Below are 24,359 nucleotides of genomic sequence, written 5' to 3' on the forward strand. Positions count from 1 at the left end.
GCAATGGGAGGTAGCAAGCACATCCCTGATCCTGTGCTAAGCCTGGGCACAGCCAAATCCTCCCGGGCTTGACCAGCCTTCACGACACCCCCACCCCCTCCCCTAAAGCAGCCACATACCGTGCATCCTGCTGTCGGAGTGCTTCCACCCCTGCCTGCATTGGGATTTGCTCCATGCCAGCAGGATCTATTACCTCACTCACAGGATTTATCCCCTTTCCATTCATCTCCTCACGACCAGAGCCTGTTTTTCCCCACATCATTGCATCACCACTACCTCCCCTTGTTAATTCCGGTTGTCCCCACGCAGTCCTGCCACACTTGTTTTAGTTTTTCACCCAGGTCCATAGCGGTGAACCCGCAAACAAGGCTGCAGCGAGTCCCCGCTGCAAAGGTCTCTGTGGGTGATACTGGGGAGAACAGGGCCGAGCATCCCCTTCTGATGCTCGGGAAAGCCGCTCGGCCGGGGCCCAGGAGATGCCCTTCTCCAGCGGGGCGCTACCAGGATGCTCCAAGCAGGAGGTGACGTCCCAGTGGGGGGGACACGAGGAGAAGGGCTGGGACACGGAGGAGCTCTCCTACGTGAAGCATGTGCGGGGGGAGAGAGGGGGCTGCAGGTTGACCTTCCCATCCCCTAACTCCCTCCCTGCCCATCCCTAGTCCATGGGTGCCCCCCTGCCCGCCCTCCCCTCCTCCTTCAACTCCAGCGCCGAGGAAGCCGAGCCGGAGGCAGTGCTGAGCCGGATATGCAGCGACTCCCCGCATCCCTCCTTGTGAGTATCCCTCGCTCTTTCTGATGCCTTCGGAGGAGACCGATGGACGGACGGACGGGCAGCCAGAGGTGGACTAGTCTCTCCTATTTTCAAAGCTAGGGTGGACGGGAACTTCTTCTAATATCCCCTTCTCCATCCCCTGTCTTCATCCCCTCTTCCCCTCCTCCTCTTCCTCCACCTCCCCAGCCACGATATCCTAAAAAAAAAAAAAAAAAAGGTGGGGGGAGGGGGGTATGGGAAACCTGCTGGCAGGTGGAAGGAACCGGGAAATGGAATCACCTCTGGAATCCCGCAAAGACTAGTACTCAGGGGAAAAATATCCCCCCAAAATATCCACCCCCCTAAGGAAGGAGGCAGGGCGGAGGGGCGGGCTGCTCTGCCGCACCCGGAGACCCGCTCCGCCCGCAGCCGAGCCACCGGCTCCCATCCCGGCATGGGACAGAAAGGAGAAGGCCCCGACAGACCGACAGACGGACAGGCGGGGGGGGAAGGCTGCGGGGGGCTGCAGCGCGGCCGGCTGGCAACTCCCTCTCAGCCCCCCGGCGCCTCCCAAGTGTTTCTTTCTGCTTTTATTTGTCTCTTTTTTTAAAAAAAAAAGATTATTTCCCCAGTGGTGGCTGGAAGGCGGGTCACGCAGGCCAGCGGGCAGCGGCGGGGGGAGGCCGTGGCAGAGGGGGAGGGATGCTGCCCGCCCTGCCCGCGCCTCTGCCCCCGCCGCGGGGCCGGGGCCGGCGGCAGCTCCGCGCCGAGGCGGCGGCGTCGTGGTCCCCGGGTGTAGCGGTGCTCCCTCCTCCCTCTCCTGCCTGCCCTACTCTCCTCCCTCTCTCCTCTGCCCACTCCCTCACTCCTCTCCCTGCTCTCTCCTCGGTCTCCCAGTCCCTCTCTGTCTCTCCTGCCTTCCCCCCACGTCTCCCCTTCTCTGCTCCTTCCCCCCTTTCTCTTCTCCCCCTGCCCCCGGCCTTTCCATCCCCTCACCCCCGTTTTTCACGGGGGGGGCTTTTCGCTTCGCCAGGGCAGAGCGCGGTGACGCCGCGGCAGCCACCACGGAGAGGACACAGGACCCCCCCTTGGGCCCGCCATGCCCCTTTGAGGGGGTGGCCTGGACCCCGAGACCTCCGCAAGGCCCCCCGCAGGGCTGCTTCGCCTGCATCGCCAAGCCCCCAGCTCTCCGGCAAGCTTCGCCCGTCCTGTCTCCTTCTTCTGCCGTTTATCTCATGGAGAGCAAGAGCTGCAAAGGGGACAGCCTGCGGCCAGCGGTCCCGTGCAAGCACTCAGTGGAGAAGAAGACAATGACCAACCCCACCACTGTCATCGAAATCTACCCTGACACCACCGAGGTGAACGACTACTATCTCTGGTCCATCTTCAACTTTGTATACCTCAACTTCTGCTGCCTCGGCTTCATCGCCTTGGCCTATTCATTGAAAGTGAGTACTGAGTGCGAGGCTCGGGGTAAGGGGTGACCAGGCAGGGGGGAAGCCTTTGGGGGTTGTGCCTTACGTGAAACACATCTTTGCCACCCAAATGAGAGGCTGCAGACAATGGGGATGGGGATGGGAAGAGCTGAGGAGCCTGGGATGTTACTTCAGGTGGGGAAGAGGCACTTTTACTTGATCCAAGTACCCTCAGAGGCTCCTCTGTACGGCTGCTGCAGGGTGACAGGCAGACAACACAGGGCTGGTTTGGCTCATGCTGCACCTGCAGGCACGCCGGCACTAGGTCTCTTATTTAGGATCCTGGCTATTAGAGATCATCAGGATAGGACCCAGCAGCATTGGATGGTCAGGCAGGAACAGTAAGAAGCAGCCAGCCAGGATCAGCCATCAGCTGGCAAGTTGCAGGGGGTAAGAAGCTTACAAAGTGCAGGGCAATCTGTTTCTTTCTTGTCCTCTCCATAATTAAAACACCAGAGCTTGTGGCCATCTTTCTCCACCCCAAACCCTATAAATCCCAAAACAAGCCCTAGAGACCTGCCAGCATCATGGGAATGGTGAGGAAGTGGAAGAGAGTGCAGGGGGCTTCCGACAGTGTCAGGCTCTGGGGAGATACAGAGCTGTGTTGTTGGAGAGGGTGATGGAGTGGAGCACAGCCCATGATGGGAATGGGACCAGGTTATTATTCCTGATAGCTGCAGGGGAGAGCAGCCCGGCAGGGATGCTGCCTGGCAAACAGGCAGCCCCTTGGCAGCTGCCAGGAGAGAGGGGCCTGGGCTGCCCTCCCCTTCCCTGCCTGCCAGATGCAAAACTAACTGAATGGATGTGCAGAGAGCCCGGGGCGGCTGGGTGGCCCGGAGAGGAGCTGGCTGATTTGTTTTGGCAGGCAGCATTTAGAGGAAGGCCAGGGTGCAGACGGGCTTCGTCACAGAAGCAGATCAATTAACCCCATACAGCTCCTGTGAGCTGGTCTGTGAGTGCCCAGCACTGCAAGGAGGCTGCTCCCAAACACTGTCAGGGTCTCTATCAGAAAGGCTCAGGGACAAGTCTGCAGCCCCATGTCCTGGGCTCACTCAGCACTGGCCTTGTGGTGCCTGCCTCAGTTTTCTCGTTCCTCAAGATGGGAGGCGAGCTCTCATTCATTGCCTGTGCAGGAGGCTCTGCTGCTGCCCAGGTGAGGCACTTAATAACTTAAATCAACCTGGGGCGAAGCATCATCACAAGCAAAGGACAAATCCAGTCAGCCGCAGGCTAATATAAGTGGGGGGAGCAAGTCCCTTAACACCCGTCATACCTTGATCCAGCAAGGAAAGAAAAAACTGCCTTCCTCCTTATTTTTTAAACCTTTCCTCATCTGTATTTGCCTTTAATGATTGACATCTTTCCTGTGGAAGAGGCTACCATGAGTATCTGGGTACATGTGGTTCCTTGCTGCTGCAGCAGTGAGGGCAGGACAGCCTGAGAACAGGGCTGACCCATCCCCTGGTGACAGGATAGAGTAGTGTCTGCCACCTGCAAAGTTTTTAGAGGCTGGATCCTTCACTATCCTTGACATGGGGTGGAAGGAGGGGCAAAGCCCAGAAGTAACCCAGGGCCTTGTGCAAGGACAGAGACATGGGCTTGGCATCTGTCTGCAGAGATCTAGAGGACACAAACTCGAGCATGAAAAAAAGAGGCAGCGGTGAGTGAAGGCAAATGGGCAAATTTGCTCCAAATCAGAGAAAGGAGAATAGAAGATGGCTGTCAAAAAACAGCCTTGGCTTTCGGATTGAGAAGGCAGCAGCTGATGGGATGTAACCACGGTACCCAAACAGAGGTAACGCTGAGCGGGTAGAAATAACTCTGCTCTGGTTTTGTAGTTCCCCAGTGGCTGTGACTCTGTGGCAGAGGGAAAATAGAAACAAAATGTCCCTCAGAGGCAGAGGACAGAGCTAGCAAGTGGCTGAAGGGATGCCTAGTGCTCTCATGAACTGCTGTTGGGGTGGGTGGTGAGAGGCAATGCAGATGCTGGGGCAGTAGCAAGTCTGTCCTGGGGAAGACAGGGATGTCCAGAAAGGCAGCTGTGTTCCTTACCCACAGCTACTGCAGGGATCTTCACAACACCCTAGCCAGGCTGGGTGTTAGGGTTATTTCTCCAGAGGAATGTTTTCTTCTCTTTAACCATCAATAATGTTTTTCCCAGAAGTTCAGAGAAAAAAGGAGCAAGAAATGCCCTGAGGACAGATGTCCCTTTAAACAGTCTTCTCATGTTCCTCTGCAATTAAATGTAAGGACATTTGAGCAGTTGGCACTTAAGTCCAGCCTTTCTAGGATGTCTGTGCTCTGAAGGGACTGACTGAGGTGCTGTAGGAAGGAGGAGTAAAGCTGCATCTTCCTCTCCCTGAGCCTCTTCTGGGTTCCCTGACAGCAGAGCCCTCAGCCAGTGGAGCACAGGTTTCCTCCAGGGCCATCAGTGCACTGATGCCATTAAGTGCTTCCTGGGTTACAGCTTTTACACTTCCTTTGAATAACTGAAACATCTAGCAACTTCAGGAATTATCGTTTTCATTATCAGAAATAGCATTTTCAATTCCCTGTCAAAAAGGTCACCTGCTTCTGACAGATTGATACTGTTAATAAAGCAGTATCTCCTTCGTGACCCAAGTCCAGGAGATGTTTCAGTATGTATCTTAGCACACCCTAACATTTCCTCTGGTTTCAGCAGCATAATGCCCACACTGGAAGACAGATATATGCTTGGTACACTTGAATATTACTGTGAAGCTGTAATATTCTCCTTCCTCATGCCCTATTTTATTGGCTTCAGCCACAGCTGGGAAAATGGGCATGTCTGCCTGGCCTTTTGCATGCTAGCTACAGCCTTCTAGATTTCTTTCTGCAGGGAAATGCTAGTTCATGGTGACAATCACTTACTAAAAAATGTCAAAACCCCCCACCTCAGCCCCAAAGAATTTGTGAAGAAAGCAACACATGAAGTCAGGTGAGGGCAGAAACTGTGACATACAAGGCAGGTTCTGTGTGTGACAGACGTCAGAGCCAAGCACTCTGCACAGGAGTGTGGCAGCACGCCTTATCTTTATTTACCCCCATAGCAGGCCAGATCCTGAGCAAACACAGCTTGCTGGGCTGCAACAGGGTCACACAACTCATGAATCCCTCCAGGGGTCATTTCTAGCCTCTCAGACTTCTCAAGGTCAGCCTCCCAGAGTGCAAGCAAGGCGCTTGCATCTAATCATGTGTGCTGGATGCTGGGGGAGAAGAGATAAACAGCAGGGCCAGAAAAGTTAGAAATCCTAAAGTAACCCTAACCCCAGCCCAGAACAGATAAAAGTATCACTCCAACAGCAATGCTTTGGACTCAGTTGGTTTTGATCAGAAGCAAATGTGGTCTGATTTTCAGCAGCTCCCTCCCTTCCCCTTTCCCAGCTCCAAGTGGTAATGAATGATGCATCAGTGCCCGGTGGCAGGAGATCTCACTTCAGTTGTTCAGAGGTTTGTCTCTGGAGACTGTCGGGGTGAGCCAAGTCCTCTGTACCCATTGTGCCATGAGGCAGTAGATCAGAGGAGCTGGGATCTGAGATGAGCTGCAGTATGAATGCCTCGCTGTGGTTCTATAAAGATGAAGATGCCAAGGAGCTTTGCTCGCTTTTTAAGCCTCACCAGCAGCCCACAGCGTTACTTGCAGAGTTTTCTTGCCCCTTGAGGTCATGGAAATATGCCAACCTCTCTTGCCCACTCTCTGCCCAGCCCTTAGCACACAGCTGCAGGCACGGCTGTTTGCCTTCCCCTCTTGCCACTTGTTGATCTTCCTTGTTTCAAGTGGAAGCAGACCAGCACAAATCCACAGCTATTTGTTAACCCTGAGAAGCTGCCGCACCCAACCTCTCAGCAGGCTCTCATCCTGCTTTTGGGAAGGAGCAATGGTTTATGGACGTGGGTGAAATGCAGGGGTGACAGTCCCGTGATGCCAGTGCCGGTGTGGTGGAGGCACGTGGGCTGGAGAGCTCTTGAGCAATTCACAGAGCAAATAAATCCAAGGATCGCCTCCAGAACTCCTTCTGTACAGGGACATGGAGCTCTGCATAGAAATGGGTTTACTGACAACCAGCTGTGGACTTCCAGGCTGCCTTAAAAACAGCCTCATTAGACTCGTTATCAACAAACCATTCGTCTCCTGCAAGCTGAGGCAGCACTTTTTACTAGAGCAGCAAGTTTGCTGCTCGCAAAAATGAGAGGGGCTGAGCTTCAGGGCAGAAAGAGGGGAGGTGACTGCTAGGGGAGGGATTGGGGTGGTAGGAGCCAAGGGGAGCACTTGCAGAGGACAGTGATGAGAGGGAGAGAAAGAACCCTTGGGCACTGGCATCCTGGAGGTGTGGGAGGACACAGTGAGACGGAGATATCAGAAGACAAGGTGAGCAGCAGGGAGGTGACAGGCAAGAAGGGATGGATGGAAAGGCCACACTGCCTTTTGCTGGTGGGAAAGGAGAGAAGAACGCTTTGCCTGTTAGAGCACAAAAGCTGGCTGTGTTTCACATAAGGATAGGCATGGAAGAAGAAAGAAATTGTGTAAGTTGCCAGCCTGGATCAGAGGTGAGCTCTGCCTTGTCCAGGGGGAGATCTCCAAAGAGGACACCCACTCCCATAGTGCTTGGAGGTGCCCAGGGAAACCCCAGTCAGCAGATGTAATTATCCTCACACGTCAGTCATCTCAGTGCAAAGCAGGGCTGAAAATCCCCATGTAGTTTTAGGCAAGGTGAGAAGGGTCAAAGGGATGATGAGAAGAGCCTGTGACTAAGAAAACACCACACTTGGGTCTGGGGTGGAAATTCAGCTTTGTGACCTTGAGGACCTGTCCCTCACTATGCTTCATCTCTCTGGCTATGGAAGGAATCAGCTTCCAGGGCTCCCAGAAGCTTGTGCACCAGCTGCCAGCACATTATGATGATGGTGGCCACAGGAGCATGAAAATAGGAAAAGCTGAAGCTGGGCTATAAGAAAGACACCAGCATGTCCTTAAGGACAAAACAGGGAAGAAGCTGAAACACTTATCTGCTCTCCAGGAGAGCTACTCCAGAGCCTGGCTTAGTTGCCACAGCAGGATATTAAATGGAGACATCTGGAAGCATCTGGGGGTGCAAGGCCATGCAGGAGGAGGTGAGGCTGCCCTGGAGAGATGTGGGAGGCTGAAGCTGTGAGTGGTGTGTAAGGAGAAACTGCTTTTCATTGTGATTTTATGCCACGAGGGCCCTTGCACTTAGAGGCTCCATTTCAGTATAAATGATTATGGGCAATCAGGGATGATTTTGATGAGGGTGATCACTGAAGCCATAGGGGTTGACAGGAATGTGTGGGTGGAACCAGCTGGAGGTGCAGGGAGAGGAGGCAGCTGGGTGCCCTTTGGTAGGAGTCAAAGGCAGCCATCGTTTGGACATGAACAGTAGAAAAGAGAATAGATGGAGGGGACAAAAAAAAAAAAGGGGGAAATGGTGTCACTGGGGAAAGGGCAGCCCCAGGCACCCCTCACCACAAATGCTCAGCAGCTCAGCGTGACAGGAGCAAGGCCAAAGGGAGAGCCATGGGAAAGTCAAGGAGAGGCACTGCTGAAGTATGTAATGGGAAAGGGCTAAAGCACCAGTCACGAGTGTGAGCTGGTGTCAGGTGGGAGAGGCTGCTGGGAGCACTGGAGAAGGCTGAGCATGGAAATTAGGGTTGTAGGGTGCCCGAGGAACAGGAGGTGAGGAGTAAGAGAGAGTTCCTGGAGCCAAGAGGAACGGGTCCCACAAAGGTAAAGCGGCTTGGCTGCGGGAGGGTTGCAGAGCTCGGTGTGCCGGCCATGCCGGTCTGCTGGAGAAACCTCTGTCTGCCTGGCAAACACTGACAGCAAACACCAGCTTGCCTGCGGCAGAGAGCACTGGGTTACAGTGCAGGAGGGGACAGAAGTCATTGGCTCCGTGTCGGTTTTGCCTGAGGCAGCCCCACCGCTGGGAAGAGGAAAGTGTGTGAGAGCTTCAAAGAGTCTGCTGGGAGCAGCAAACGGATTTCTGGCCTGAATCCAGCACCTCAGGGGCTTCTCACCAGTGCGTGAGGAGGTGCCAAATGCCTGGTGCTGCTGAGCCCATGGGTTTTTGGGAGGATGTTAAACTTACGGAGTAATTTCAAATGTGAGTCATCCCGGACATTCAGCTGACACAGAAAGGCATGTGGGCTCCCAAGCTGCCGGCTTGATGCCTTCCCAGAGATCATCTCCTCTGCTGGGAGCTCTAGCCAAGTGTCCCCCAAAGACACATGCAGGTCCACACACCATCAGGTCCCCTCTTTGCGATCCCAGAAGGATGCTGAGCTGAGCACTCCACAGCAGAGCAATGAGTAGATGGCCCCAGCTCCAGGCTCCAACAAGCAGGGCACATCAGAGGCTGAGGACATGGCACAGTTTGGTGTAAGACAAGTATGAAAAAAGGCTCTCATTCTGGCCTCTGTGCCTGCCAGCACTAGATCCTGTGGGTCTCATGCCAACAGCAGCTTCCCTACCCACAGTTCAGAAGATCAGGGTTTGCTTGTGCAGAGAGGTCCTCATTAGTGTGATGGAGAGAAGGATTGTTGCTTGAGGGTCTGAGTTGCAGTTTTGGAGGACCCATGAACCAGCACAACTCAGTGGGAACAAGGGGTGCAGCAACCATTCCCCAAGTCCAGCAGAAGGCTTTCAGGACAGCCCTGTGGGTAAACACTGCAGGAGGAAGAGAGGAAAGTCTGGAAGATGTGGTCTGAATCTGTTGCAGTGTCTTTTTTGAAAGCTCCTGATCGATAAAAGCCTTTTAATATTCCTCAGTCTGACTCTGGTGCTGGTTTTTGCGGCTTGCCACTCACATCCTGTGTCCGGCCAGCAGTGCCCAGTGGGGCTCTCACTGCCGGCAGCAGGGCAGGCAAAGGGCTCACAGCCCCCACTCCCCACAGCCCCACCCAAGAGCAGGCAGTGGGGCAGGCCCTGCCACACCCTGGGAACCCCACCTGGATACTGGATACTGGAAATGGATGAGGAGTCAAGTGTCCTGGTGCTTTCGTCCAGGTCCTTGTGTTCATCCTTGTGACTCCAGCTGCCTGAATCTGCTGAGTGCTGGCTGAAGGGGCATCCTGGGGACAGGGACATATCCCTGCTAGGAAGCAGTGGAGTCTGACCCCTCCTCTGCTGGGATCCAACTGCAGAGCTGCTGCTGATGGACAGTGCCATCATCTGCCTGGCCGTGCCATCACTGCCTGCCTGGCTGTGCCGTCACTGCCTCGCTGTGCCATCCACTGCCTTGTCGTACCACCTCTGCCTGCTCATAGCATCATTGCCTGGCTGTGCCATCTGCTGCTTTGCAATGCCATCATGTCCTTACAGTGCCATGTGCTGCCTGGCTATGCCTTCTGCTGCCTGGCAGTGCCATCCACTACCTGGTAATGCCACATGCTGCCTGGTAATGTCATTGCTGCCTGGCAGTGTCATCTGCTGCCTTGCAGTGCCATCTGCTGCCTGGGAATGCTCGTACCTCGGTAAAGCCCGCTAGTGGCATTGCTGCCTGGCAGTGTCATGCACTGCCTGGCAGCCTGGAGGAGGTGAGGACAGGCCAGTGACACGGACATGCACAATCATTGCCCACTGCAGAGCTGTCCCAAGGAAAGCCCATGTAAGTCCCAGCCCGCAGGATAATGAAGGGAGCAGACTGTGCTGTCAGAATAGGAAACTGCCTGTGGCAGAGATGCTACACAATCCGCATAAGACCTGCAAGAGGAAAAGAACTCATTAACCCAGGACTACTTAATATGCTGGAGGCTCGTGCGCAGCCCTGGAGCTGCAGTAGGATGCCGTGCCAGCTCTCACCCGCTCGGCCCCTCAGTGCAGACGGAGGCATGGGGATGCTCACCAAAACTGCAGGCAGCCTTTTGCCTTGTGGGCTGGAGGAGCCAAAACCTGGTGCTACAGGGCCAGGGTGCTGCGACACGGTGGGAAGTGTGCTTTAGTGCCTGTGTCCCTGGGATGTACAATGGCATCTCAGTTCCTTTGTGCACCCTCAGGCTCCAAATGACACTGCCCCACTCCGGGAACCATGGGGCCCTGGTTTGCCTGGTTGGTAACATCAATGGGTCCTTCTTTCAGGTCTTCTCTGCTTCCAAGGATTTCCAGCCCACAGGTATTACAGTGCTTGGCTTCACAAACTCAACCCATAGCAGAGACTGGGTGCAAACCTCACCTCAGGGTGTTTTACTGCACCCCAAGTGCTCAAATGCCAAGTGGCCCAACCCAGTCCTCACAGGTCACCTGTACAGGTAACCACGTACAGGTGCACTGGGTTTTGTGGCTGTTGCTTGAAATAAATTATGCCTTTCATGTATGTTGCAATTACTTTAATTACCTTTTTGTCTCAGGTCCGGGATAAGAAACTCCTCAATGACTTAAATGGAGCAGTTGAAGATGCCAAGACAGCCCGGCTTTTTAACATCACCAGCTCAGCCCTTGCCACCTTCTGTATCATCCTTATCTTCATCTTCCTGCGATACCCTCTCACTGACTACTGAGTGAGGCCAACAGCAGCTGCTGCCGCCAAAATGCCTCTACGCCAGAAGTGTCTGCAGTTTCTTGTAGCAAGGACACACAAAACAAACCAACCACTACACCTTGATTGCCAAAAAAAAAAAAAAAAGTCAATTAAATACATAAATAAAAGTTAAATTAGTTTATCAGCCCAGCTGAGCATACCCTTCTTGCCCTGAAATGGTATGTGAACAGCTGAAGGAAAGGGTCTCGCTCTTACACATGTACAGGAAGAAAAATAGACCAAGAAATAGTTGTTTTATGGCCAACAAGCTGTGTGAAAAGAGCGTGTAAAGCCCAGAGCTACGCACGCTTAGTGGCCGACAGCTGAACTCTAGGGAGCAGTGGGGTCCTTTGGAGCTGGAGACACCTACAGTGATGGATGGGGATCATGGCAGGGCTAGCTCACCACATATCAGGTGTGTTCAGACCACCCCACCTCCCCAGTTTGTGGGGGTTTCTTTTCCTTTTTTTCTCTTGAATTTCATCCACTGGTTCAAACAACCCCCAACCCCTGGAGAGCTGAAGGTGTTAGGAAGTTCTTGCTGGGGAGCCCCAAAGCCTCCAGAGAAACCCCAAAGTGTTAAAGGGCAGGTTTCTCCTTGGGATCTCCCAGCAGTGCTGAGAAGGAAGGCACCTTCTGGAGAACTCGCCTACACCACCTAAGTGGAGTGCTACTGTATTTCTGTAAACAGTCAATAAAAAGATACCTCTGATATGTGATGCTGCTGGGTTAATTCCTTCCCTAGCAGGGCTGGCTCCTGGTCTCTATGGGCTGGCAAGAGAAAATGCTGATGTCCCCAGCAGCTGCTTGGGAGAGATTTAAAGCAGGAGTGAGGGATGCTGCTGCAGGTCGGGGTCGCATGCAGCCATGAAGGAGAGTGCGGACCCAGATTTAAGAGCAGAGACCTCGGTGACTCCTTGATGGAAGATCTATGGCAAGCAGGCAAAGGCAGCCAAGCAGGCAGGGCCCCCCTCCCCTGCTAGGACCAACGCTGAAGAGAGAAATAAATCGCTGCAGTCTGAACCTGCTGCTACTGCAGCACTTCCCAGGGTCATTATGGAGAGCCAGATTTCGGAGACGACGTGCCTTTGCCACTGAAACAGACAGGAGCTCAGAGCTCTGCCCAATAGCTGCCTACGGCTGCCTGTCATGCTGCAAATCAACACACCCTGACTTGAAAAGACCCATAAATGAATGACAAGACCGGGACTAAAATACAGCCTATCAGTCCCTCTGACCCTTCATCTCATCTCATATGCCACAGCTGCCTCATCTTTTTCCAGCTGTAAGATGACCTCATGCCAAGGGGCACCAATCACTGCAGACCAGCCATGGAGCTGAGAGAAGGCATCAGGATCCACCTTTGCACCCACCCTGAAAGCAGAGGTGAAGCAAGAGATGGGGAATGCAGACAGGCTGTCATGGGACACTTCATCATCTGCTGAGTGCATGGTTAAATCAGCAGGCTGTCTCTGGGCTGTGCTCAGTGAGGGATGTGCCATAGTGAGATGTGGGAACAGATCATGAAGATGCTTCCCTGAAAGCATCATGAGATGCCACTTCCTTCCTGCTAAGGTCTCCACACCTTCATCCTGTCCTGGGCTTCATTTATTGGGGGAGCTATGGGCAGAAAGACCTGCAGTCCCCCCCCCCCCCCCCCCCGCTCCCCACACCAGACCAGGGGTCTGTTTTGCAGCAAAGTTTTGGTTGGCAGTGCAATGTATGGTTCCCTGAAAGTATCTCAGCCATGTGCAGTTCTATGATTACTCATTCAGAGGTCAATACTCCTCCCAGACTCTCTTGGTTATTTCTTGCTCCCTTCCCTGAAGACCTGAGGGGTCATGGCCATCAGCATTTCCATCCTTACATATGTAGGGGCTAAAGCCAGTCCTCATCCCAGGCTGAGGAAGGAAATGGCATGTCACAATGGCAACGCCCCCAAAGAGGGTAGAGCCATAATTACTCACATTGCGGCCCTCCTGAATTGGCAAATTATATCCCGCTGGAACAGTGCTACCTTAGGCAAGTCCCAGACCAGTCATTCCAGGATCCTCTGAGGTTAGGAGAAGCACAGATATGAAGTTTTTTCCCTCCTCCTGTACTTGCACCAAGCTCACATTGGCTGTGTCTGAGACCTTGGCTTGGTATCCTTCCCCATCACACCTCTCAAGCTTTTCTGCTCAAACACAGGCGCAGCTGGAGCGCTCAGGGGATAACTCAGACATGGTCACCCTCTGTGTAGTGCCAGGGGTTCCAAGCTGCAGGTTTAGATCCCTGTGGGACAAATGGCACCTTTTGCAATAAGGAGTGCATTCCTTTCTATGAGCTGGCACTCATGTCAGCCACATTGCCACATTGCAAGTGCTTTTGCACTCAGAGACCACCCCCAACCCTAGGAAATCTTGCAGGGACAATGCCACGGTCCCTATCTCCTGTGCTACACAGGAGAGAGCCGCCCTGCTTGGCATGCAGGCATGGGGCTGCTCAGATAAAGGCAGAGCTGACACAAAACTGGAATTGACCCAAAGCCAGCCTTTTCCACATTTAACAAGTGTGACAAATGAGTTATCATCATCCTTTCCCCTGACGGGCCATCTTATCTGCAGGAAAATGGATGCTGGTTTAATGAACCAGGGGGAATATTGAACGGACTCAACAGCATTTTTTACACATATAACCCATCGGGGATGGAGCAGGAGGGTTATTATTAGTAGCCATCATATTTATTGTTTGTTACCCCCGTTGTAGGAGGTGAAATTGCTGTGCTGCAACAGGTTGGAGGTCCACCCAGACCGGACACGGACAAGAACAGGGTAGCAAGAAGGATGCAGTAACCCTGTGCCTGGAGGATGGGATGACCGACCCCAGCACATGCTCAGCTCCACCACAGCCCTTGCCTCGGCTCCACCTGCAGCTCAGGGCTCTGGGGCAGCAAAACTCTTGTGCTCTCCCTTCCTTTCTCTCAGTGTCTCCCCTTTGGTGGAGTCCCTCCAAACCCACAGCAGAAGGAAAACACCCCCAAAGATGGGGGAAATAAGGGGGACCCGTAGGTTTCCAACCTTTTTGGAGAGAGAGAAAAAAATTTATTCATGCATGGGTCCTTCAAGTGAAACAGTATCAAGGTATTCAGCATTCATTTTTCACCTTGTCAGTGTCAGGGAACCCCAAATTGAGACAGCAAAACTGTATCCCCATATACTGTCAGGCAATTGCATCCCAGATTGCACCAACTGTGCTGTTATGCGAAAGAAAGAACTTTTTTCATTTTGAGGAAACAAGGGAAAGAAAAGCAGCAGCCAAATCCGACAGGTCCTCTAATTGCCTCTTCTTTTTCTTTTTCTTTTTCTTTTTCTTTTTCTTTTTCTTTTTCTTTTTCTTTTTCTTTTTCTTTCTTTCTTTTTTTTTTTTCTAATTTTGCAAGAAAATTCTGGAAGTTCAGGTTTTGCCAAGGCTGACACCCGCCGCGGCAGAAGGCAGGCTTTCAAGAGTTGCTTCTCTGCCTTTTCACTTCTGCCACTCACAACGCCGCGCCGCGCTCTCCAAATCGCACTTTTTTTTGGCTGCGAAGCCGCAGCCTCTGTTGCACTCCGCGGCGGGAAGGAAAACTGTGAGGAGAGAGTGGAAGAGAGAAACAGCCGAACGCAGCTTGAGAAGCATCTTTTGAGATGGGGAAGAACTGACGGTCGCGTCGCCATTTAAAGATTTAATTATATTCCCTCGGGAAACTGAGCCTGACAGCTTGATGAGGATTGCTTTTTGTTTTTTGTTTAGCTCGGGGGGAGCGATTGTTCCCTGTAAGGCGACATTGTGCAATTGTGCCTAAAACACCTGTGCTGATTTTGTGTCCCTGATAGCTGCAAGGCGTTTGGGGTGAGTCTGGGGAAAGACCACCGAGGCTGGTAAGGATCACCCTCGTCCGGAGAGGAGATGCTCCGGGACGGGGCTCGTTCAGGCCCCCGATGAAATGGCTGCGGGGGGGACCCTGAGAGCAGCGCCAGCGCCCAGGAGGAGGTGAGGGAGGCAGAGAGCGGCGTGTCCGAGCCGAGCCGGGGCTGCCAGGCTGCGGGAGGCAGGCAGAGGGCCCTCTCTCCCCGCTGCACGCAGCCGGCAGCGCACCGCCCATCTCCGCAGCCTCCGGGCCAGCCGGGAGCCGCGGGCGCTTTGCCCCTAGCAAGGAGCTGTGTTCCATCCAAGCTTCTCCGGGACTCCCCGCCCCAAGCACCGGGGAGCTGCGAGCCCCTACAGGGGGCAAGCGCTGGCTTGTGCAGGAAGCAGTTGTGAAGTGAGGGTGGCTCATTAAAGCAGTCAGGAGCGGGTCCCCAGCCCTCCCTCCGCAGGGATGTGCCCCTCCGTGCCAGCTGGGACACGTGCGTCAGGCGAGGCCCCGGGCATCGGTACACATTTACCCTCCACGCTGGTAGGGAAAGGTGGCCGGGAGCCAGGCAGTGCGTGAGCAAACCTTGCCGTGCTTACGCAAGTCTCAGTGCTCAGCCGAGCCTCTGCCCCCGCTGCCACGCAGGGCTCGGGGATGCCACCTTTGCACAAATGCCACCAAGCCAGTCTGCAGACAGCAGCACATCGAGTCCTACCTGGGTTGAACTGGTTTGGGTTTGGCTGGTAAACACGACTCCTCAATTCTCCTTTATCTTTGGGCTGACAGTAATAAACATGAGAGAGAGCTCATTCAGGTAAGGACCTCCCAGCCCAGTGTCGACATCCATCGGCTCCCCTGCCCGGGATGAGCTGCCAGGCGTGCAGGCAGAGCATGGTGAGTCAGGCCATCAGCCTGGATACCCAAATTAACAGTCAGGGAGAGATGCAAATGGCAACATCTATTCTGCTATGGGGTGTGCGATCTTCCAGCAAAAGCCAACTATGCTGAAGCATCACAACCCTGCTTCCCAGGCACTCTGTGGGTCAGGACACAGAGTCACCCTGCCAGCAAAGTAGCAACTCTCACCTCCCTTCCCCACCATGTGCTGACATCCTGGGTGACCTTACCAAAGCCTTTTCATCTCTTTTCCCCTCCAATGCTCTCTCATGGATAGATGGCTTCTCAGAGGAGGAACAGCAGCCTTGCTTAGAGCCACCAAGTTCTGGGACCTTGGCACTGTGGGTGTCCTGTGACAGGTACAATTACAGCAGTACCCAGCTATGGTTGGCAAACAAAGGGGCAGAGCTGGACACTGATGGAGCTGTCTCTTCTCTCCTCTCCATCCCCTCATCCGTGCGCAGGTTGGACACTGAAGAGCGCCTGGCTCTGCAGGCAGACCACGGCAGTGCGCAGCCCTGCCGGGGGGAGGAGGGGGAGACACAGATGGCAGCAGATGCTCTCATCAGTGAAAATGATTGAAGCAAAAAAAAAAAAAAAAAAAAAAAAAAACCAAAAAAAAAAAAAAAAACCAAAAAAACCAAAACCAAAAAACCCTAGCAACTGGTGAGCAGCCTAACAAAAACCAGCACAAGGGTATAGAGAAAGGGTCTGGACCTGACAGACCCTTGCATGGAGCCTAGCTCCATGCTGCCTTCTGGCCCAGGGTAATGTTTTTCCCATCTCCAATTCACATACAAAGAAGAAAGACCATGCCTTGTTCCAGAGCACTGGGCAGTGATTATTTTTTAAGACTTGGATATATTAAAATGAAACCACTTGGTTTCTCCTCCCATTCCCCTGACCCTATCCTCTCTCTTGTCCTTTTCCCTCTGCCTTCAGAGAAGTGAATATTACCCTGGACAGCTTCTAGACACATCTAAGCCCCTCGCCTACCCTCACTACCCATGGCAAGCCTCACTAACATGGCACTCCATTTCAGCACGGGAGGGTGAAGGAGCAGGAATGCTTCCTGCACCTGAGAGGTGTTACTGTAAAGCCTCTGTGCAGCTTGGCTGCTTTTGCCAGCCTCAGCTCCTGTGTCGTGACAGCCTCATGCCAGTGCAAAGGTCCTGCTCCTCCACCCCTCCCATCCCCTGACTTTGACCCACAGTGCCAGTACGCAGCAGTCATGCCCCGCATTTGGCACATCTCCATGCTCCTGCCCAGCTTTTCTCCAACATGTCCAGGGCAGAGGGAACCAGAGGGAATTTATTCAGTGTACGATGGTTTACTTTTCCTTTTCCCCTTTGGCAGGAGTGGCTCATGGCACAGTCAGAGCTACAGAATGAATGCTTCTGCAGCATGTGCTGAGCTGAATGGCACAGCACGCAGCCCTCCAGCCTGCTCCTTCTGCGATTAATTGCACAGTAGCTGTGCCTGAAACGAGCATGCACAGCTCTGCACGCTGCAAGGGCTGAGCCACGCTGCACACAGGCGGATTCTCCTATCGGGAAAATGGAGACAGATCCAGGGCAGCCCCTGTGTGAGAAACACACCTGCCTGGTGATGCTGCAAGTGCCTTCTTCCTGCTCAAGCATGTCAGCTCTCTTCACTGAGTGACACCATTTTGGGCTTTGCAGGAAGAAGGTGGCGTGCACAGGGATCTGTGCATCCATCCCTGCCATGAGGTGGGAGAGCTGGGGAGAACATGGGCAGGTGCCAAAGAAAGGAGTGATGCCCTTCTTTAAAGTTGATGCAGAGTTCACCACAGTCAATACATTTCCTTACAGAACAGAACAAGGCGACACAAAGCCTGACAAGCCCCTTTCTCCAGCACCACATCGTGCCCCTCTCCAGGACATCACAGCAAGGGTGACAGGCAAACACGTGGTGGAACCAACCAAGCCTGGAAGAAGCAGAACCATGCCAGCCCAAAGGTTGACTCTGGCCTCAGCTAGCAACACAGTTTTGAGGTGCCAATACCCCTTGCAGCAGGAACCCAGTGTCTTGTGCCACAGCCAGCCCTGCTGGGCAAGGGTGATGGGATGCTGGCTCAGCCAGCAGTGCGAGGAACTGCATCTAAATAACTAGGATAGGTTTAAAAAAATGTTATTTGGCCATTTAAAGAAATTGCAAGTTGACAAGTCTCTCCTTTTTGATGGATAAGAAAGTTGGTTTGGCAGCAATTCATTTTTCCTAGTTTTAGTTTCCATCATGATCAGGTTCCAATTTTAATCCCTGCAGGATGCATACAGAAGGCTCTGCTGCACTCTTCTGCACTTGGCCTGCCATGGCAATTAGGGGGCCTGGAAAACATTTTAGCAAGAACTATTACATGTACAACGGTAACTTGCATTTGAAACATGTAGCTGGGATGCAATCCATCTTTGGATGTGCCTGAAATCTGGGAAAGAGGAAAAAACAGAGTGGGGTGAATTATTTTTTAAGTGCTTTACCTGAAACAAAGTGCTTCCCTTTAGCCATAAGCAACTTGCTGTGTAATTTTGCTCGGCTGGTGATGGCTGTGATGGAGAGGGGGGTGTGATGGCCCTGGGGCTGAGACAATAGATTCACATCTGGTAGATGGAGCTTAGAGATGAGGCTGCTTTGTTCTGCCTGCCTGACCATTACAGCATTGCCCTGGCTCTCCCAGCTTAATTTCCCCTGGGGAAAATAGGGGTAATAGGGATGATCTGAGCCATCCAGGGCTGACCAGGTGTGCTTGCAGCACTGCCCTTGCTCAGACTGGCTGCCCACTTCCACGTAGCCGTGGGTCCCCACCCAAACGCCAGAATATCAGGTTGAGCAGGACTGGGATCTAAATAGGGTTAGCTCCCAGCTTTGAGAGGCAGGTGAGGTTTTGCAAGCCTTAGTCAACGCCTGCTCCTGGCCCCTGTGATCCCGGGAGCAGTTTAGCAGCAGTGAATCATTTGTTTTGGTTTCTCCCCACCAGGCGCTCGGCTGCGGCACCTCGCGCAGAAGCAGTGGGCGTGGGAGAGATGCAGGGCTCGTGAGCTGGAGCCTCTCCCATGGCCGTGAGAACCCGTGTCCCACTGGTCCCCAGCCCTGCTGGAGCTGCTGCTCCTGTTCGCTGCCAATGGGGATTTTGTGTGGGTCAAATCTCCTGTGTCCTCATCATCCAGGGATGCAGCAGGGCCATCCATGGATTAGCTGAGGAGAGGTTGCCAGGGATGAAGGCTCAAGAGGGAGCTCAGCTTGGTCTCCTGCTGGAATGTACAGTTCAAGGGTGTCCCTCAGGACACTCCATTCTCTGCCTCATCCTCATCACCTCCCCATTCCCTGCCTGCTGCAAGCTCAACATACTTCTCACATCTGCTTCCCGCTCTCCTCCCTTGTGCCATGCCAGTGGACAGGCAGGGAACAATCTTCCTGACAGCTCATCTGGGATGCTCATCTGTGATGTGCCAGGTCCAGTATTGGAAACATTGATTTTAACTGGAGTTTGGAAAAAACTGTTTAAATCCTCTTCCTTCAGCAGGCTTTGTGAGTGCATGGCTCTCTGCCTAGATGAGGAAGCTTTGGGTTTTTAAGACTCATTCCTTTCCCCCTCTTTTTCCTATTTTACTCCAGGAAACGGGTGTTGGGTAGCGGATGAAACAGTCCAAAGCTGAGGCAAGAGAAGTCTTTCTCGGTTTTCCCCATCTGAGTGCTTTACATGGCTGCAAGGAGGGAGCTGGGCAGGAAAACCAGCAGGAAAGGCTTCGTTCCAGCCATACCAGTCATGCTGTTCCCACCAGGACCAAGTGTTCCCACGCCACTAAAGAAGCGAGTGCCCGTGCTACCCCAGCATCTTGCCACTGATTATGATATCTGGGCTGAAACCCATGAGTTTAGGTAGAATATCCCTCATTTTGTAAAAGTTTCCCTGCTGACAGCTTTGGGTGAGCTGATTTTCTGCACTAGAAGAAGGGCATGAACTCAGCATTGCTTATGCAATGGGGAGAGTGAGACTGTTTAGCATCCCAGGGTTTTATACCTCTGGTGCTTTATGAGAAATGACATTTCTGGGAAAGACTTTGCCGCCAGTTACTGTGGGAGCTTGACGTTCTTCTCAAGCAAGCTGCCGGCCGCGCGTCTGGAGACACGAGAGTTAATTTTAAAACATCCGGCATCTGTATCGGCAGGGAGGAAGGTTCCCTTCATTTCCTAAGCACCAGCAAAACCTAAGCTTCTAAATCCTAATCCCTCTTTAAGCTGGAGCTGCCAGGCCAGGGCCAAGGGCAGAGAAAAACCCCTGCCGTGTAACCAGGCCGGTCGCCCAGTTCTTTGGTGAACCCGAAGCAGGACGGGGAGCCCTAAGCTCCAGTATGGGGATGGAGCCCACTCCATCCATCCAGGAGCCGACCCGTGGGTCAGACTCCTCCAGCTTTTTTGGTCACACTTTGCCATGCCACCCTCCGAGTCCGCGCTGCCTCTATGCCCGTCCTTCTGCAGGTTGGGAACCCCAGAGAGAATGAGTCCCGTGGGGCGCCCCGCAAGTCCCCGCTGCTCCAGGCTCAGCAGGCAGGGCGCTGACAGGCGGCAGGGGTGGCCCCAGCTGCGGGAGAGCTCTGGGCTCAGCCTCGCACCGCCAGGCAGCCCGGGGACCGGCCACGGCCCGAAAATACACGGCAGCGCGCTTTCTGCCATGAGCAGCGCGGTTCCGGGGCTGTCCCAGGCTGGAGGGTCACGGCGGGAAGGGCCTCGCCGCTCGGGCCGCTCTCCCGCGGGCACCCGGCCCCCCGACCCCGCAGCTGCGGCGGCCCCGGGGCGCAGCGCCCGCTCCGCTCCGCGCCCGCGGGGCTGACGTCACCCTGCCCTGCGCCGCCCGCGCTGATTGGCTGCGGGTGACGTCAACGCTGTCTCTTTTTTTTTCCCTTTTTTTTTTTTTTTCCCTTTCCCCCCTCGTCCCCCCCCCGCCCGCTCCCGAGGCATGACCTCATCGCCGGCGCATTCCCGGCGGCGCGCGGAGCGGCGCGGAGCAGCGCGGAGCAGCGCGGAGCGGGCACCCCCCCCCCCCCCGCCCGCCGCGGCATGCGGGCCCTGCGGCGCCGGCAGCGGCCGCGCCAGCGGACAGCCCGCGGAGCGGGGCGGCCGCCCGCGCCCGCCGCGCCGGGTCAGTGCGCGTCCCGCCGTGTCCGCGCCGTGTCCGTGCGGGACGGGGCCGTGCGCCCCTGGGGAGGCGGGGAGGGGGCCGCGGGGGGCGGTGCGGGGCGCCCGCGTGTGGGGAGCGGAGCCGGCATCGCGCCCTGAGGCGGCGGACAGCGCGACAGCGTGTGCCGGTATATGTGCGTGTCTGTGTGTGCGCCCAGGCACAGCGCTGCGCGGCTGTAAGGGGGCTGAATGTCTCCGGTGCGAGGGAGAATAATGTGCGCGAAATGCTGGGGCTGGGGAGGGAGCAGCCCCACGGCGGGGATTGGGGAAAGAAAGGGGGGGTTGGGGGGGAGGGGGGGGCTGGCGCTCCGCGGCCGCGCATGTCGGGGATGCTGCGCTTGTTTTCGGGGCGGGAGGGTGGTGGAAATCCCACCCTGACTTCGCGGTGTGCGCTTGCCGGGCGGCCGTGGTGCAGGTGAGGAGGGGGCTCGGGAAGCTCCGGGGAATACCCGCCGTCCTGCCGGGGCGGGGGTCGCGGCTTGGAAGGGTTTTCTGGCGGGGCTGAGGGCTGGTGTTTGAGGAAGCGGTGTTAACAGCGCTGTGGTTTTTCTGATGATGAAAGAGGTTGGAGTGTCGCCCTGTGTCCTTGGCGTTTAAACGCAGCCGGCATGTGTTCAGCAGCGGGGGTTTTCATGCAACACTTCACTGTTGCGGCTCCAAAGGCGCTGCTCGCGATTAATGAGTTAAGCTGCTCGTTTAAAATAATCCTCTCCACCTTCCCTAATGTGCCTGGACCGATTGATCACCCCCCACCCACCCTCAATCATTATATGGTGATAAATGTTGCTTTCTGTGCTGAGCGTTGTTTGTTTTTAAAGATTCCTGGTTATTTCCCTTATTGATAAATAAGTTCCTTCTCCTTCCTGCTCCCCCCCTCCCTTTTCTCCTCCCCCAGAATTAAATTCCTGAGCAACAGCAAAAGCTGATGTCAGTGCTTCAGCTTGCATTGGGGGAGCTCTGTGCACAGGTCAGTAATTTGCGGTTTCGTTAGAAGGAAGAATGCGGTGCAGTGCTGTTCTGACAGGGAAATTTGGATTTTTCTAGGCATGGATGCGTTTATCCCTCGTATTGCTGTAGTTACCGACAGGTCCCTGGTGGGAGCTGGGTGCTGCATAAGCATATGTAGGAGAGACCATCCCTGTCCCGAGCAGCTGGCGATGACGAATGCGTTGGGAATGGTTGCCAGAGGTTCCATCTCCCTCTGATTTGGGGTAGTAAGGCAGACCCCTCTGCCGCAGGAAAGGGTGAAGATATCCAAGCAGCCGCACAGGTAGCACTGGGGATTGCGCCTGGCAGTGCAGGGGCCATGATAACCTTGAGAGCAGCTTGCCCATGGAGCAGTGTTTGACATTGGCTTGCATTGTCTCATCCTCCTGCGCTGAGGCAAAGGCTCAGGGCACGGCTGCCTACGCTCCCAAGAGTGGCTGTGGAAAGCTTTGTTTTCGGAAGGACTTGATGCACGGGAGTTGGTGCTTTTGGGTTTGGCCTGGCCTCCGTGTGCCTCTGCTCGCGCTGTCGGAGGGCGGCTGTGCCGGGAGGACTCTCGCTGCAGAAGAGGTTTGTTGGGGTTGGGGTCTGCATGGGGGTTTCTGCACTTGCTCTGATTTTGCTTGTAACAGCTCCCAAAACGAAATAAGCTGTGGCACCAAGAAAATCCTCCTGGCCATAGGGTATTTGGGGTTTTTAAACACGCTCAAGGACTTTGCAGGTGTCTTGTCCCCAGTTTTGCCTGGCACAGCCACAGTGGCAGAGCCTGGATGTGCAGGATTGTCTAAATGGCTGGGACAAGAGTAGACAGGCAGCACAGGGATGTCCAGATGCCTCTTTGCAATAGCAGTAGGCAGAAATTCCTGCCCTTGGCCTATTGGCAACACAATTGAGAGGCTCAAACCTGAGGCTGGAAGGTTTCCAAGCTGAGATGACAGCAGCTTACACCAACAGATCGTCCTCCTGTGGTTTTCAGTTGTCCCTGCTTAGACATAACGTAAGGAAAACCTGGATCTTGCATTACTCTTTAAAATCTAGCCTCAGCTAAGCTTGGGAGAGCTGAGCCAAGTGGACAGAGTCCTTAGGAGCATTCACTGAGGACTCTGCATGGGGATTATTCTTGCAAATACTGCACCATGTTTGTCTGCAATGTGTTTTTGCTGGGTGCCAGGCACCTCACTAAGAAAGCCACTGAGCCTTTGGAGAGCTTATATTCACCTAAAATTAAATGCAACGTCACATTTACTACGAAAACACCCCTGAGGGCTGGGTAGGACTAAGCAGTAGTGTCTGTCCCATGCTGCCAAATTGGATCTTAAGAGGTGGGAGAAAACTCGCTTCTCTCCTGTGCAACCCTGTCCTCCCCTAGGAAATCTCCAAAGGCTGGAAACCCATTGTGCCTCTGGATTTCTGAAGTGACTTCTCTTGGGATGAGTATGAGTGAGTCCCCAGTCCATCCTTACCCCTTCCCTCTGCACCAGCTGCTGTAATCTGAATGGGGGATAGGGGGTTTTCCTCTTTGGATTTGCTTCCTTGCCTTTAAACAAGGCTTTTCTTAGGGATCAGAGGTTAGTTTACCTGGTGCACAGCCCGGCTCCCAAAGCCCTGGGCACAGTCAGGTGCAGAGCATGTTCACATTATCTGGAATGGAAGGAGGAAAAGGAGGTGCTCCAGCCTTTGGCAGCATTGATTTATGGTGCAGGCTTATAGGACACTGCCATCATACTGAAACAGTGCCAGCAGCTGAATCTGGTAGAGAAAGAGGTGATGAAGAGAAGGAGCTTATGGATGCTGACCCGTCTCCCAGTAGGATAGCCAGGATGCTGCTTTGGGAGAGTTTGTGGACCTTTTTACCCACTGCCATGGGTTAAGAGGGAGATGGTTGGAGAAATTCCCAGGTGCTCACGGTCTCTGGGTCTCACTGCACTCTTTTCCTTGCTGCTATGCAGAGAAACTCCTGCAGCCGGAGCAGCAATGCAGTCATCCTGTGGGGAAAGCTTTGACACTCCTCTGCATCCCCATGCCCTCTGGGTTTTAAAACCTGTTTTTCAAGCTTTACATTTCTTCTCTGAAGATACACCTGTCCGGCCTGATGCCAGTGGGAAGGAGGCACCTGACGTAATTGTGGCAGGCTCAGGGAAGGGAGGTTAGTGGCCTGGGAGCATTCATCAGATAAGAAGCTAAACAAGCTCTCTGCTCAAGATTTTCTGAAGCTTACTCCGGAGACCTGAGTGTATTTGTGTGTGCAGGATTATAACACAGCCAAGGGAGAGTGAGGTAGGGTAAAAACTGACTGTGCCAAGATGCTGTGCACTACTGGTGTCAGGGGCTGCTGTCAAAGCCAGGCAGAGCTTGTGGTGTGATTGGTGATAGTGCAGGTGCCTGCAAGGACAGTGAGTGGTGTAGTGCACCCCAGTGATGGCTTTGCCTGCTCATCTGATGGAGTGGGAGACCATGACGTGTGTCTCACCTCCATGGGACAGTTGTTTTGCCAGAAATGGGCCAGCAGCTGAGACCGTGGTGGAACATACCAAGCTCTGATCATGGTCGGTGCCTTGGTCACCCTGTCTCCTCTTTAGCATGAGTTCATGGAGAGGAAAACGTCTCTTTCTTTTCCAAGAGATGTT

At 54.1% G+C, this 24,359-nt stretch overlaps 3 protein-coding genes across 3 annotated transcripts in view; 2 read left to right on the forward strand and 1 right to left on the reverse strand.

Annotated features, from left to right (window-relative positions):
* Positions 1-24,359, reverse strand: part of TNNI2 (troponin I2, fast skeletal type) — a 176,067-nt gene that overhangs the window by 56,786 nt on the left and 94,922 nt on the right. The gene's annotated exons all lie outside the window — the stretch shown is intronic.
* Positions 648-11,490, forward strand: IFITM10 (interferon induced transmembrane protein 10). Its single transcript, XM_066186872.1, has 3 exons — positions 648-772; positions 1,785-2,199; positions 10,609-11,490. The coding sequence occupies exons 1-3, from the start codon at positions 663-665 to the stop codon at positions 10,756-10,758; spliced, it is 675 nt and encodes a 224-aa protein (XP_066042969.1). The 5' UTR covers positions 648-662; the 3' UTR covers positions 10,759-11,490.
* DUSP8 (dual specificity phosphatase 8) overlaps positions 20,662-24,359 on the forward strand; it is a 40,947-nt gene continuing 37,249 nt past the window's right edge. The window contains exon 1 of the mRNA XM_066187716.1: positions 20,662-20,707. The gene's annotated coding sequence lies outside the window, so the exon portion shown is untranslated. The remainder of the gene's footprint in view (positions 20,708-24,359) is intronic.

Source organism: Chamaea fasciata, unplaced genomic scaffold, assembly GCF_029207755.1.
Source record: "Chamaea fasciata isolate MVZ Bird 193981 ecotype frontalis unplaced genomic scaffold, bChaFas1.0.hap1 SCAF_7, whole genome shotgun sequence".
In the NCBI taxonomy this organism is placed as follows: Eukaryota; Metazoa; Chordata; class Aves; order Passeriformes; family Sylviidae; genus Chamaea; species Chamaea fasciata.